This window comes from Dysidea avara, chromosome 10, assembly GCF_963678975.1.
Source record: "Dysidea avara chromosome 10, odDysAvar1.4, whole genome shotgun sequence".
In the NCBI taxonomy this organism is placed as follows: Eukaryota; Metazoa; Porifera; class Demospongiae; order Dictyoceratida; family Dysideidae; genus Dysidea; species Dysidea avara.
Window position 1 is genome coordinate 28361710 of NC_089281.1, and position 13606 is coordinate 28375315.

Genomic DNA, 13606 nt, shown 5'->3' on the forward strand with positions numbered 1-13606 from the left:
AGGGAAACTAACAGCACTTGTGAACACACAAAAACGTACTAAAAACCTGTATAAATCTCACCTTGGTCATCGTGCCGTGAATCAAACTGTTCCTCACGTGATAAGGATTCTAAAAAAAATACAGTATGATGTAACAAGATGGTGGTGCCCATCTTTCGCTGCTATGGTGAAAAAATAATGACAAAAAAAAATCATCTCTTTGCATTTTAAAAATTTGGAACAATGTTAACAGCAGTCTATGCAGTGTGGACTACCAACATACTTATAGTACTTTTGGTGTTTATGTGTTAGGTATGAGAACTATCTATTAAATCATTTTTGGTAATTTTCATCATGCTTGAAGTCATTAATTTTGTTTTCATCTAATAATTTATAACAACCCAAAACTATGTTACTGGCTCTGAGAATCCTGTTTGTACATGTGGCCGCATCTTTGCTGACTGACTGACTGACTATATTATGTCAGCCACTTTGAAAATAGTTGGAAGTTCACATCACATGTCAAAGTACAAACCTGATTAGGTACAGTATAACAGATCTGAACTGAAGCCTTACACTGTTTTCACATGGACACTCAAAAGTGAGTTCAACAGTGGCATTGAGTAACCCAGCAGTTCAGATGATAGTATTCATTGAGTGATAAATTGAGTGATAATTGTCTTCTAAGCACTTAATGTATTCACTAAAAACCGCAACTTGCGCTTTTACTTTGCAGACCTGATTTCAACCTGGGTTGAACCCTACTGCTTTGTAGGGTTGAACTTGCTTATTGATATTTTATGACTTCAAGGTTCAACCTGGGTTAAGAAGCTCACATGAACACGTTAACTGGGTTAAGTGTGGGTCCAACCTGGTTTAAAGTGACCATATGAAAAGTGTGTAACTGTGTAGAATAACAGGTTGTAGCCTTTCACAGAATTCTTTCAAAGAACTCTTAATGTTGTCGACTAATTTTGTGTTTTGCTGTTACTTGTACATTCACAATTGATAGTATTAGCAAATCAACTGGTGTTTGCCTTGTGTATAGCGAGTAAGTACTCTTTTGGGAATTGTCAATCTAGCATGGAGAAGTTAACTTGTGGTTTTGTAGCGGGTGTATCAACATAAAATTACATTTGCCCTTTGTTTCTCTTAGTCCTAAAATGATAATGAAATTAATATACGTGATCTGTTAATTGTATAGGGTAGAATTTGTACTTAGTACAGCTTGTTGGTTGTTGCGTCTTACTACACGAGTTTGTAAGTTAAGTGAAAATCAATTAATGAAATATGAGCTGGCACTTTGCAGAGTATCCTATTGGTTATTTTTCCCTTACCGACGAAATTATTACTTGATAAATATCTCGATACCATATGTGTTAATGTTCTTGCTGTAAACAGGATCTAACAATTACCATACTTCTATTGTAAAACATTTGACTTAGCTTGTTTCTATGGCTCCCCTGTAGTAATGTATCATTTCACTTAATGGCTATTTGCTGATAATACTAATAACTGATCTGATGTTTATGTTTACCAAAATTTTGCACATATTTTGTAAAATTGCCATTTAATAACTTTTTATTTGTCTTATTGTTATGAAAACAACATTAGGGTCATTGAAATTAATCGGCTAAATTATTGGCCAATAATTATTGATATTAATATTACTGAAATCTGACCAATAAACCGATTTCCAATTTACCAATTATTCAGGGCATCGCTACTCCCCTGTCCATGCAACAGTAACAAAGTCAAGTGGATTAAATGCTATTTCCGTGTGTGTGTGTGTGTGTGCATTGTAGTGTAGTGTGGTATGGTGGTTAGTGTGTGTGTTGTGGTGCCATTTGGCTATGTTGTGAGACATCACAACCAAGTGCTATAAAGCTGTTGTTTGTTAAGCAAGAAACTTTACCTATTAAACCGAGCTGTATATGGGACCCAGAAGAGGTTGGTCATGTGTGATGACCCTACTGTGTGATGTATTGCCATGTGTGATCGCCCAACTAAACAAGGCACTTGAAATTAAGACATGGATAATGTTTGTATTTGCTTCCCCAGTTAATACCAGGTCCCCATCTGAGAAGTTGTTTATACATACTCAAAGCATCTTGTGATCTCAAAGAAGAAAACAAGGTGGCAGTCAAATGGCAAACGGGCACCGTTACTGTTAGAAGCCCTGCAACGTTTATAACCACATTATGCAATCTGTTATGTAATAGTAATCCACAAGTACGATTAGTTACTACGCAGGCGCAACGAAAGCTACCTGTCGCGAAGAAAAGCTAGAGCAAATAGACAGCCAAAGGTAAGGAGAGGTCTCACATGCGCATTGAATGCAAAGTTTTGGCAGTAGGTTTTATTCCTGACATGGATAGTACGTCTAGAAGACAAAAATGAACGAAGAGCTATTGCAGGTTGACTCTTGCAGCCAAGAGAAAAGCTATAAACAAACGGTGGAGTAGCCACACGAACCCTCGGTGTGATGAATCGACAACTACTGTTGATCGTGAAGGTAAGTCTTGTTAAAATTTTATATAAATATATCACAGAAAAATAATGCACAACTAGATAGTAGCAGTAGCACCACCTCCTCCAGTACTGACATTACTCCAGTTGGTATCACCTCCCCTAGTACTGACTCACAAAATTACCAATCACAAGTGCTGCATGTCAAGCCCCTGTAGAGTCAATCGGAGAAGTAAAGCGGGATGGCCTTAGTAGCACTTTTTAAAGCTAAATGTGAAAAATGTCATGAAGAATTCAAATTCACTTCAAGTGATAAAATAATGGTTACAAGGAAAGATGACACATTTAGGTCAACACATGAAAGTAATGTCACCGCCGTGATGAGTCAAATGGCCACAGGTGGTGGATTCAGCAACCTGGAGCAGTCTCTCAGCATTATTGGCATTCCTCCACTATCAGCCTGTGTTCATAGACATTGAACAATGCTTAGGTCACTTATATGAGCAGTACCTCACTGAATTGATGTTAGGGAAGAAAAACGAGTTGCAATTGACAACAAACGAGACCATCAAGGCATACCTGCTATTGCAGTAATCATCAATGCTGGTTGGAGCAAAAGATCACACCAGCATTCTTACAATGCAAATTGTGTTGGTGTGATTTTTGGGGCTGTTACAAACAAGTTCCTGTACATGGGAGTCAGAAATAAATACTGTGCAGTTTACTCTATTGCACATAAAAACAAGGTTGACCCACCTCAACACATGTGCTTTAAGAACTGGACAGGATCATCAACTTCAATGGCAGCTGACATCATTGCTACTGGATTCAGAATATCAGAGGAAACGTATGGTGTCAGATACACTGAAGTAATATTTGGAGATGGTGTTAGTTAAGTTCTCCACAACATTTGCACCACAGTACTGTCCTATGGCAGAGATGTCGATAAAGTTGAATGTGCAAATCACGCTGTAAAAGGGTACAGGTCAAATTAGAAAAATTAGCAAAAGACTTCCCTGCATTCCTTCCCTGCAGTCTTACCAAATCAGTTATTATAAAAATAACACATAGCGCACGCTGTGCAATCCAGAAGCTGATAATGTGATGCAGCTTAAACAGGACTTAAGAGCAGGTCCAAAACATTATTTGGGCTACCATGTGTCCTGTAACTCTGAGTGGTGTTCTGAAGTAGCAAGTGGCCACCCAAGAAACATAAATCTTGATGATCTGCCTCCAAACCTCCTTTTTGAAGTGGAACAGGCTGGAGATAAACAAGGCCCATCAGTTGATTGGCAACAAAACAACAAATGTGTTTTATGTCGGTCCACGCAAAAATGGATGGAGGTAAACAGATAAACAGAATCCAGTCTGGCTCCTTTGAGCATAGTACATTACTCTTGGTCCAACATGGTGTGCGGATACATGGAGACATCTTTTTTTGTATGCCATCACTTGTAGCTCGATCATATGCTTACAAACGTAAAAGAAAGCATGACAGTGACAAAACCAAGAAAAATTCTGAGTCATACAAGCATGCATGTCTGGAGAAAAAGTATCATAACACCAGCAATCCCAGATGAAGATTATGGGCCAGACGCCACTGCTCCAGACATCACCAGTCAACCAAATCTTCATGACATCTGTAAAGAGCTCCCCTCAAGTCCCTGTGTGTTAGTGATGCAAAAGCTGCTTAGCTAGCTGCTGCTACTGCCAATCAGGATGTTTCTCTGAATAGTTTATGGCAAAGGTTTCGGAGTGTGCAGCTAACAGCTTCATCATTTGCTACTGCGGTCAAACGTAGATCGAAGTTTGAGAAATTGGTTGAGTCCATCCTTTACAGGCCACCTCGGAATACAGTATCTGCATTGGAGTGGGCAGAAATTACGAACAAGCTGCAAGAACAGCGTACATAAGTGTCAAAGCCAAAGAAACTTCTTTACCTTATCATGTCCTTTGCACGGGTATACATATCAACAGCAAATGTGGAGGATCCAACACTAGTGACAAGCAACATGGAATCCTTGAGATTAAATACCCTAATTCTGCAAGGACCATGACTCCAGAGACTACCTGTGAACAATTGAACCAATTCTGTTGTTCCTTGGTAGATGGACGGGTAACACTGAAAAAAACATTCATATTATTATCAGATACAAGGACAGATGACTTTTGTGTGTGGACACCAAACATAGAGTTTTGGCAGCAGAAAATGTTTTCTAAGTCACAAACATTTTATAACAAGTATTTGTTACCTGAAATTGCCAATCCTGTGTACCCTACAGGACAAAAGATACGTTGAACATTGACAACTTGTAACAGTGCTAGTGTTGTAATCTGATTTGTAGTATTGTTTGTAGTGATATATGTTTACTGCGTACATGTTATGACAATAACTCACCAGTTTCATTGTTGAGTTCACAGTAGCAATAATTCCCCACTACTGATTTATTTGTTCAAACTCGCAACAATCAACTAAAACTGCTCCCATGTGTCGGAGTGTTACACACATTTGAGCACACATCAATAATACACCATAATAACCTTTCATACGAGCTCTTTTAGAGAAGAAAGTCAAACAAAGCACAAAACCACAAGCTATCTTAAAATCCACATTGATTGTATAACTCATGCGTTCAAGCGTGTGATCTACACCTGCACCTGGTGAGCAGATTTTTTCCATGATGGTTAATCGTAAGAGGCCAAAAATTTGAATGACAATTGCTGGTAGCCTAACAAATGCAGTGGTGTATAATCGTTGTTCTGCGGATCAACATTGTAGTTCTATAGCTGTTTTTAGCACCATTAGCATATAATTTCTGTGGGTATCTCAGCACCTATGATAACCATTATACACAGTTACATGAAGACTGATAAGAAACATCGTTTCCCCAAGGATGGAGCGATAATAAACTTAACTGAAAGAATGTTTTACAAATATCGCTGCTAATAGAAATTAGGCCTTCTTTATGCTGCTAAGGGCATGGGGTTGTGTCAATCTTCACTGTGGTTGTGTTCCTTAAAACCTGCATGGAGACAAAGATATAGTAGTTTTAAAAAATCATTATAATTGTAGGTGCCCGCTCGCGACCGCTTGGCCACCACCGTAACCCCAACAGATATACAGTAATACGCCAATTTAGCGTGGGCATTTAAAGGTGCCACTTGGGGTTTAACTCTATATTGCCTGGGCAATATCCGATATCATGGGAATGCTGTTTGCTCATGGCTTTGATTCCCTACAAGTTCAAAGATACAATACGTTTTGACTTGTTATATTGAGTGACACGGAGCATTTAATTGTGGGTTTGGTTTATAAGTTAGGCTAGGCTCAGTGTAGTTGCTAAGTTTCGACAAGTTGATAGTTGGTAAACAGTTAACTATTTAATAATTGTTTGGGTAATGGGTGGATGTGTATTTCTACCCATCACGTGTCAGCCATTGAGCAGACCACAGAGCCACACAAAGAGGACAACTAGATTTAAATAGGTGTAACTTATAGTCCTAAGTACTTAACTTAATATATTAATTTACTGTCCCAATAGCGAAGAATGTAGTACAAAATGGTAAAACTAAAAAACTAGATCCCACAATCACAATTTTTCTATGAATGATTAACGTTCTAAGGGCTATTAGCCCACACTATTAAAACCACCATCAATCATCAGATACTGATGTATACAACAAACAAGGTGGGCACTGTTACAGCTGTTCTTTCACCTACACTGTATCAGGTGAGTGCCTAGAGTGACTTATACCACGACAATGATGAGCTTTGCTGATATATACACCCGAAAGCCCAAGGGCTAAATATCAGCAAAATCCCTCGCAAACTGCGGTATAAATATATATTAGAAGTATTCTAATACATGAATCACGAATTGGTAAGGTACAGCCATTCAGCACTGTGTTGTTTTCAAGCACTACATTACATGTACACATAATTGTGTGCGTGGGTGCGTGCGTGCGTGCGTGCAAGTGGGTGGATGGATGGACGTGTGGGGATCAAAAAGGTGCTTTTATACTAGCCACAGTAGCCAGAACAAGGTAGTATCGGGTGGATTATGGCAGGAACATGAAGTGAGTGTGTGTTAACATGAACAGTGGGATAAGTAGATTTTGCTACCTTCATCACCTAACACCTCTGTAATACAGAATATCTCTATATAGTCTTGTCTTGGAATGTAGTGCTGTGTTGCGAGTGTCACCAACACCAGAGGATTTTATCCTGCTGTTTGTCATTCCGACGGTTGTGTGGTGTTGGTGACCTTGCAACACTGGCAGCTGGCATGACGATTTGAGACTTTGTGTGCCAGCTGGCAACACTTTCCAAAACAAATGATCAGTAGTTCATTCATCTAGATTATATTTGAATCTGCCTGGTCGATTAACTGCTTTGTAATCTGCCTGGTCGATTAACTGCTGTGCTAGCTGTTTTGGTTTGTATTAAATAGAATTGTCGTACCTTGCACTACCCAATATCCTCAGTAATCCTACACAATTCTTGGCACCAATGAATGTCACATTATAGGGGTCTCACTGCACCTGATTCCCTACAAGATACAAAACCAGATGCCAAATGATTCTAACTGATCTAATGAAGTGTGCTGGTCTTCAGTAGAGAACCACTTTAATATTATTTTTGTCATAAATTCCACACATCCTCTTGTGGTCTGAACTTTGGCCGTCTAGCTGTAGACTGATCTTCATGTGTCTTGTGGTTAGTGTTTTAGTAACCTGATAGTTTTTTTAGTTGCCATAACTGCATCATATCTGTAAAGTACACAGGATGTAGACATGTCAAAAGGTTGTACTTGTTATTAAAATGTTTTTATGTAAAAGGTTAGTTGGACTTCGTGGAACTTGTAAGTAGAAAGATATGTTAGGGATGGAACAGGTTGGTAGGACTTATTCTCTTCTTTTAATGATTATTCTCTCCTATGTGAACATGGACAATAAATGTTGTAGGGGGAGCCCATAAGTGCCTTGGGCGCCTGATTTTAGCAACTCTGTGTGGGGTGTGGGAGGGGTTTGTAGGGACCATTCAAATGTTGTAATAACAAAGTGCACAGTACTGCTGTATATGTCAGATGGTGTAAAATCAATACCTATGATTTTCTTTCTGTTATGCTCAAAAACCATTAAATGTGTTTGCTAAAGGGTACACTAAGAAGTTATATGCACAGATCGATGCCTTTTGCAAGAGAAAATAGGAATGTTGAATGCATGTAGTCATGATTCTGTACAGTTATACCACTGTTTCAACTTCTACTATTGTCACATCCAAGTGATAGCCTTAAGTGTACAGTAATCGTATGATCATTAAAGTGAAGTACAAGAAGGTACAGAAAATCATGATTCAGTGTATAAATTACACACTGAGCAAGGATTTGAGGAGAAGCTTCCATTGTAGATGTAATTTTAAAACATGGACAAAATTATAGATAAAAATTGTGTCCCTAAAATCTACATGTGCATTGATGGCGTCCTGTGCTCTCATCCAGAAGATGTTTGTGTATTAGTTATATGTGTTAAGTTGTATTTAATTTGGGACCTAGTTTTCTTGTGATCCGCCAATGTGATGATTATGCTCATGAAATCATTGGAATGTTCCAAATGTTGTAAAGCCACCTTTTGCAATATTACATTCCTTGACATCATAGCTTGGCTCATGAAGTGGTTCTATAAATAGTATGAATGGAATAATGCCTTTTGCAGTCACAAAGGCATGCTATGATGTTTCAATTTAGTACCGTAACTTGGTTAAAGAAAATACAGCTATTTCTGTTTTCATCAAGCATAAAATAAATCTGATCATGATGGGCCAGGTTTATTTATCAGACATTTGCCTGCCTTCCTCTTGTTGCAAATTTGATTGACTATGTTTTTAAGGTTGCACATTTACTTTTTGGTCCATTATAATCTGGATGTTGTAAATTGTGTGCTTCACAAAATGAAAACTTCCACAAGTTTTGATTTGCCAATAATACGATCACTAATAATGGTTATACAAATCGAAAAGGTTAACTTTGTACTAAGCTTTATATAATGGTGAACAGTGCATGTAATGTAGTCTATTGTTTGTCCACTGTACTGCAGACATGGAAGCAACGGATTGAAGATGAGATCAATGAAATAAGAAGAGTATATAACACAGCATTGCATCAGAAAGCTATGCGTAGTCCAACCGGACAGACAGCTGATATACCTGAAGATGAGGATGACCATATATATTCAGAACCACCGCCGGATGATGATGATAGTGATGATGAACAAAATGGCTATGCTCGGGCTAGAAGTATAGTGTTTAATTGTGGTTTTGAGTTATTGGTGAAATGTATAAGTATTGTATGATTATCTGTATACTTTGTACTGTTCTCTGTTTGTCTGTCTGTCTGTCTGTCTGTCTGTATGTATGTATAAGCGCACACACTTCATTACTAATTTCTTTCTTGTGTTCAGTTGCAGATGACCCTGATGAGGATCCTGAAGATCCTTACACACAAATTAACGATAATATGCGGGAGATACGAAGTACGTCTTATTCATCTGTAGTCAGCAGAATCATTTCTCCTTTCTCATTATGTAGCATTGCATAATGGGCCACCAATCAATCCCAACTTGCCATCATTTCCACCACGACCACTTCACACGTTACCAGAAGAAGAACAGCAGCAGTCAAGAATTGCAGGTAATCATGCCGTTGAAGAAACTGCTTACTAGAGATCATATACACATGCACACACTCTCATGCACGCACAAACAGTACACTTATTCAGTGCAGTTACTAATCTTACCTTTCTGTTCTCAGACTCTGCAGCCAATGTGTCCACCATAACACCTAATGATCCTGGATACTTGACAGTGAGGTGAGTTCTCTGGCCATTTTTGCCATTGGAGCTATTACCAGGTCCCTGTAAAATTAGGCACAATTCACATTTTAGAAAAGCGACTGTTTATTTTTTAAACCAGGCACAGACCCAATTTAATTTGCTCAAACACAATTTGCTCAGTCTGCATGTCTGTGCCCATGCAAACAAACAAGCCTCAAGTTACAGAAAAGTAACATTCATTTTTTGAGTGAAAGCTGTTTATTTTTATTAAGCACTTGTGAAAGTTGGCTTTTCTGCAAGTTTGAGCAAGGGTTCTTTCCTATGTGGATATATGAGTGTTGTAATTGCATAATTCTGCCTCGTACAGTAACAGAAAAAAAGTAGGTGCTTCAACTAAATGGTGGGCATGACCTGTAACAAAACACTGCACTAAACTGCAGCCATGCCATATGATTTAGACACAGATCTCCATTCAGTTGTTCTAATAGAACAAACTTGTATTCTATTATATAGTTAGGTGGTGACGAAATATTCAACCACTTTTGCCCTTTGACATCAATAGTCAATATGTTGGCTTTCCTTATTTTAAACTCCCACAAGATGATAACTTTTAATGCTTGAAAGATTTCACTGCCACTGTATTGCTCACCATTTAAAATGACACCAAGCAGCGATGCAGCTGGCAAAAGCTTCCTTTCACGTCACCTAGAAAACAGCCTTTTTCATTGAATGTCAATCATGGGTGTACACCACTTCATTAACTGAGAAATCCACTACCAAATACAGTGGTATATCAGGGATGTACCCAGGTTTAGAGTAGTGGTGGCTACAAGAAACAGGGATAAGTCCAGAAGATTTAGGATAGGACTTGTGGGGCCTTAATTTGCATAAGTTAGAAGTGAATTTGTAGTGGTTGTTGAGTGGTAGTGGTGACCCAGGCACATCCCTGGTATATTAAAGATCATGTGATTTATAAATGGATGCCTGTATCATCAAAAACAGCATCAAATTCCAGTGAAGAAGACAGCAGCCATTCATTGCTTTGTATCATAAGTACTCTTTAGTGTTTTGTAAAGCTGTTTACATGTCATTGTAGTGCATGTTACAAGGTGTAGTGCATGTTACAAGGTGTAGTGCATGTTACAAGGTGTAGTGCATGTTACAAGGTGTAGTGCATGTTACAAGGTGTAGTGCATGTTACAAGGTGTAGTGCATGTTACAAGGTGTAGTGCATGTTACAAGGTGTATAAGTAATAGATGCTAACACTCAGCATATAGTATGCAGTTCATAATCAAAAATTAATTTGAATTGGATAATACAAGATGCAATATCAACTTGTTTGTGTCTAGTTGTATATTTTTGCTAACTTGTCCTATGCCACGTGCTAGCAAAATCTCCCAAGTAGTACTGTTGCAATTGGTTACCTAGTTTTGTGTCAGCACTTGTTTGTTTGCTTTCAGGGAAGCTAATGAATCTCGTACAATGGGACTAAGTATGGTACAGAGAAAGCAATCAGATGCAACTACAACAAATGGTTTTCCACCACCTCCAGCTCGTGGTGATGTAAGTCTTCACTGTAGATCTATACTGTTGAGTTGTTGAATTAGGTTTGTACCACCAGCCAGGCCCCACAGGTTGTCTGTGGGTGGAAATACTTTCTTGTGCCTAATTTATACATGTATGTATGATGGTTTACCTGTCAGCTAAAAATAATTAAAAGTGCATTATGTCACAAACGGGTGTTATCATCACAAACAGGTGGTATCATTATCAGTGATTCTACTGTTATCCTTCTGCCGCTCTTTTGGATATGTTTCCCTGGAACCATGCTGGCTTTTGCTGGAGCAGCTTGTACAGACTTGGCCACATAGCAGTTGGCTGAATCCTTTCTAAGAGTATAAAGAGTGAGGCTGGTACCTCACTTAGTTTTTCACTGCTAAATGTAACTCACCCCTATTCTACCATCCGTAATATAAAAGACTGGTCTCCATATAGCCAGTATTAGCCCCATATACCGACACTGTTGCCCTACTATGAGCTGCTAATAAATTTTCATAGCAAAGTACCAGCTATTACACATTCACGCCCATTGTACTGTTATATAGGAGTTCAGGAAAGTGGTAAGCAGCCCAGCTACGCTGTTATAGTGCAAAATCTTAAAACTGGCAATGTTTATTATATGATCTTGTTGACATTTCAATTACTCTCACAGTGTGGATTTCAGACACTTACAAATCTGAAAGTCATTCTATTGTCCAGCATGCCATTCACAAAGTAAACATGTAGGAAACCGGTTTTTGTAAGCAAGTACACAAAAAATTGAAATTTTCTATTAGAGTAGGAACCATAGCACATCAATAAAAGGTACTGAAACAAGCTGGAGTAGTGCACAATATTAAATCACAGTAAAACAATAAGAAGTGTTATATCCCTACTGTGCTCAAGATGCCATAATAAAAATGCACAGTAGGGATATAACACTTCTTATTGTTTTACTGTGATTTAATATCGTGCGCTACTACAGCTTGTTTCAGTACCTTTTATCGATGTGCTATGGTCCCTACTCTAGTTGAAAATTCCAAATTTTAAACTTTTTTTGTAAATAATTAAGACTGGTGAACCCACGCATACCGCATCTGAAATGGCGCCGCACACCCCAGCTATATCAATTTATCGTCTGAAAAGTGAAGTATTCATTACTCTTCGATGTCAGCTATGTTCAACCCGTTACACAGCATTATGAATCAAGAACTGTTCAAAAAGCATCTTTGCAATCCACACGTACCCAAAGAAAGAAATGGTGCCACACACCCCAGTTATATCAATTATCGTCTGAAAAATGAAATATCCATTACACTTCATTGTCAGCTATGTTCAACCCATTACACAGCAGTACGAATCAAGAACTGTTTGAAAAGCACCTCTGCAATCAAAATATCCACTATGAAAAACACGGACGATTTCCGTTTCGAAGGGAAGCCGTCACGTGCTACCGCCAAATCGACACTATGCTGTCAGCAAAGATGAATGGGACACAAAGGAGGACACTGGTAAGTCCATGAAGAATGCACTGTACGTACTGTGGTATGCCAAAAGGCACCTCTCAGGCTGAAGTGACGTCGAACAGTGAAAATCAAACCCATAGCCCTAGTTACACTTGTCTGAAGCCATCAGTCGGTCAGTAGAAAATTCTGTTAAATAATTTTTTTTTAAATTCCGTAGCAACTTGTTGAAAGTGTTTCAGGTCGATCTGAAAGCTTGTTTGGGCTTAGTTTTACCTAACCAATACTGTCTCATCGTCATCTGGGAAAATTGAGGCTGGTTTTTAGGTGATATTATTTTATGGGCCACGCCTACTCCTTTGTTGTCCCTACTATACAGTACTATCGTACTGTATGATAATTCGGAACAGTTGTGCAGAAATTAGCTATTGTGATTTTTAACTTTATTTTTGAAGCCTTGCAGTGACTCAAGCAGCACCACTGATGGTGAAGAAGAAGATCCTTATATTCAGTTCCAAACAAAAGAGGATGTCTATCCTGATCGAGCCATCTTCGATCACTTATCACGAGAAGAAGCAAACAGGTGATATTTATTCTGTTGCTTACATACAATTCTTGTATTTGTTCTTCTTTCAGTAAACTAAACGAAGAACATTATGATGGAATGTACTTGATCAGAGGCAGTAGCAACGTTGATTCTGATAAGGCAAATTTTGTATTGTATGGAAACATTAGTGATCTTTCATGCTTTATTTAGGTATTGTCAGTTTGGACAAATGGAAGAAATGGAAAAAGTCGACATTACAAAGTCTTTCATGATCAAGTAAGTGACAGTGTTTCATTGTACAGTGAAACCTCTCAATCATGGACACCTATGGAGCTGCGACAAAGAGGTTGTTCTCTTTTAAGAAAAAGAAGTTTAATTTCATTAGAGGGTTTTAATTGGATCCTTACAAATTTAAAGAGTTTGCTATAAAGAGGTTTTACTGTACAACACTTGTACTTATTTTACTGATGACTTCCTGTTGTAGGCGACGCAGCATTATTCACTCACAAGCGGCGAGTCGTATGCCGATATTCCTACCCTTCTTACCCACTATCTTAAAAATAACCTTCCAAAGTCAGAGTTTACATTAACTGTACCATACGGCTACACTCAACAATAGCGGCAAGCTGTCTAGAGTGACACTTTATATTTACCTATAATTTCGTATTATAAATTACCTGTGTTTGCTAATTGTGCATTCTATTTTTTGTTTTGTAAATATATACTTTAAAAGTATTAAACCTGTTGAAAACTGGTAATATTATGGTACAATGGAAGC

The 13606-nt window shown here is 38.2% G+C and overlaps 1 protein-coding gene across 1 annotated transcript in view; it reads left to right on the top strand.

The window, feature by feature from the left end:
* The window catches only part of LOC136269351 (uncharacterized), a 24598-nt gene extending 11012 nt beyond the window's left edge, over window positions 1-13586 (top strand). The window contains exons 4-12 of the mRNA XM_066064899.1: window positions 8545-8743; window positions 8908-8979; window positions 9035-9136; window positions 9257-9314; window positions 10740-10842; window positions 12737-12864; window positions 12918-12987; window positions 13039-13104; window positions 13313-13586. Coding sequence (XP_065920971.1) covers window positions 8545-8743; window positions 8908-8979; window positions 9035-9136; window positions 9257-9314; window positions 10740-10842; window positions 12737-12864; window positions 12918-12987; window positions 13039-13104; window positions 13313-13447 — 933 coding nt within the window. The 3' untranslated portion in view covers window positions 13448-13586. The remainder of the gene's footprint in view (window positions 1-8544; window positions 8744-8907; window positions 8980-9034; window positions 9137-9256; window positions 9315-10739; window positions 10843-12736; window positions 12865-12917; window positions 12988-13038; window positions 13105-13312) is intronic.
* Window positions 13587-13606: the final 20 nt, after the last annotated feature.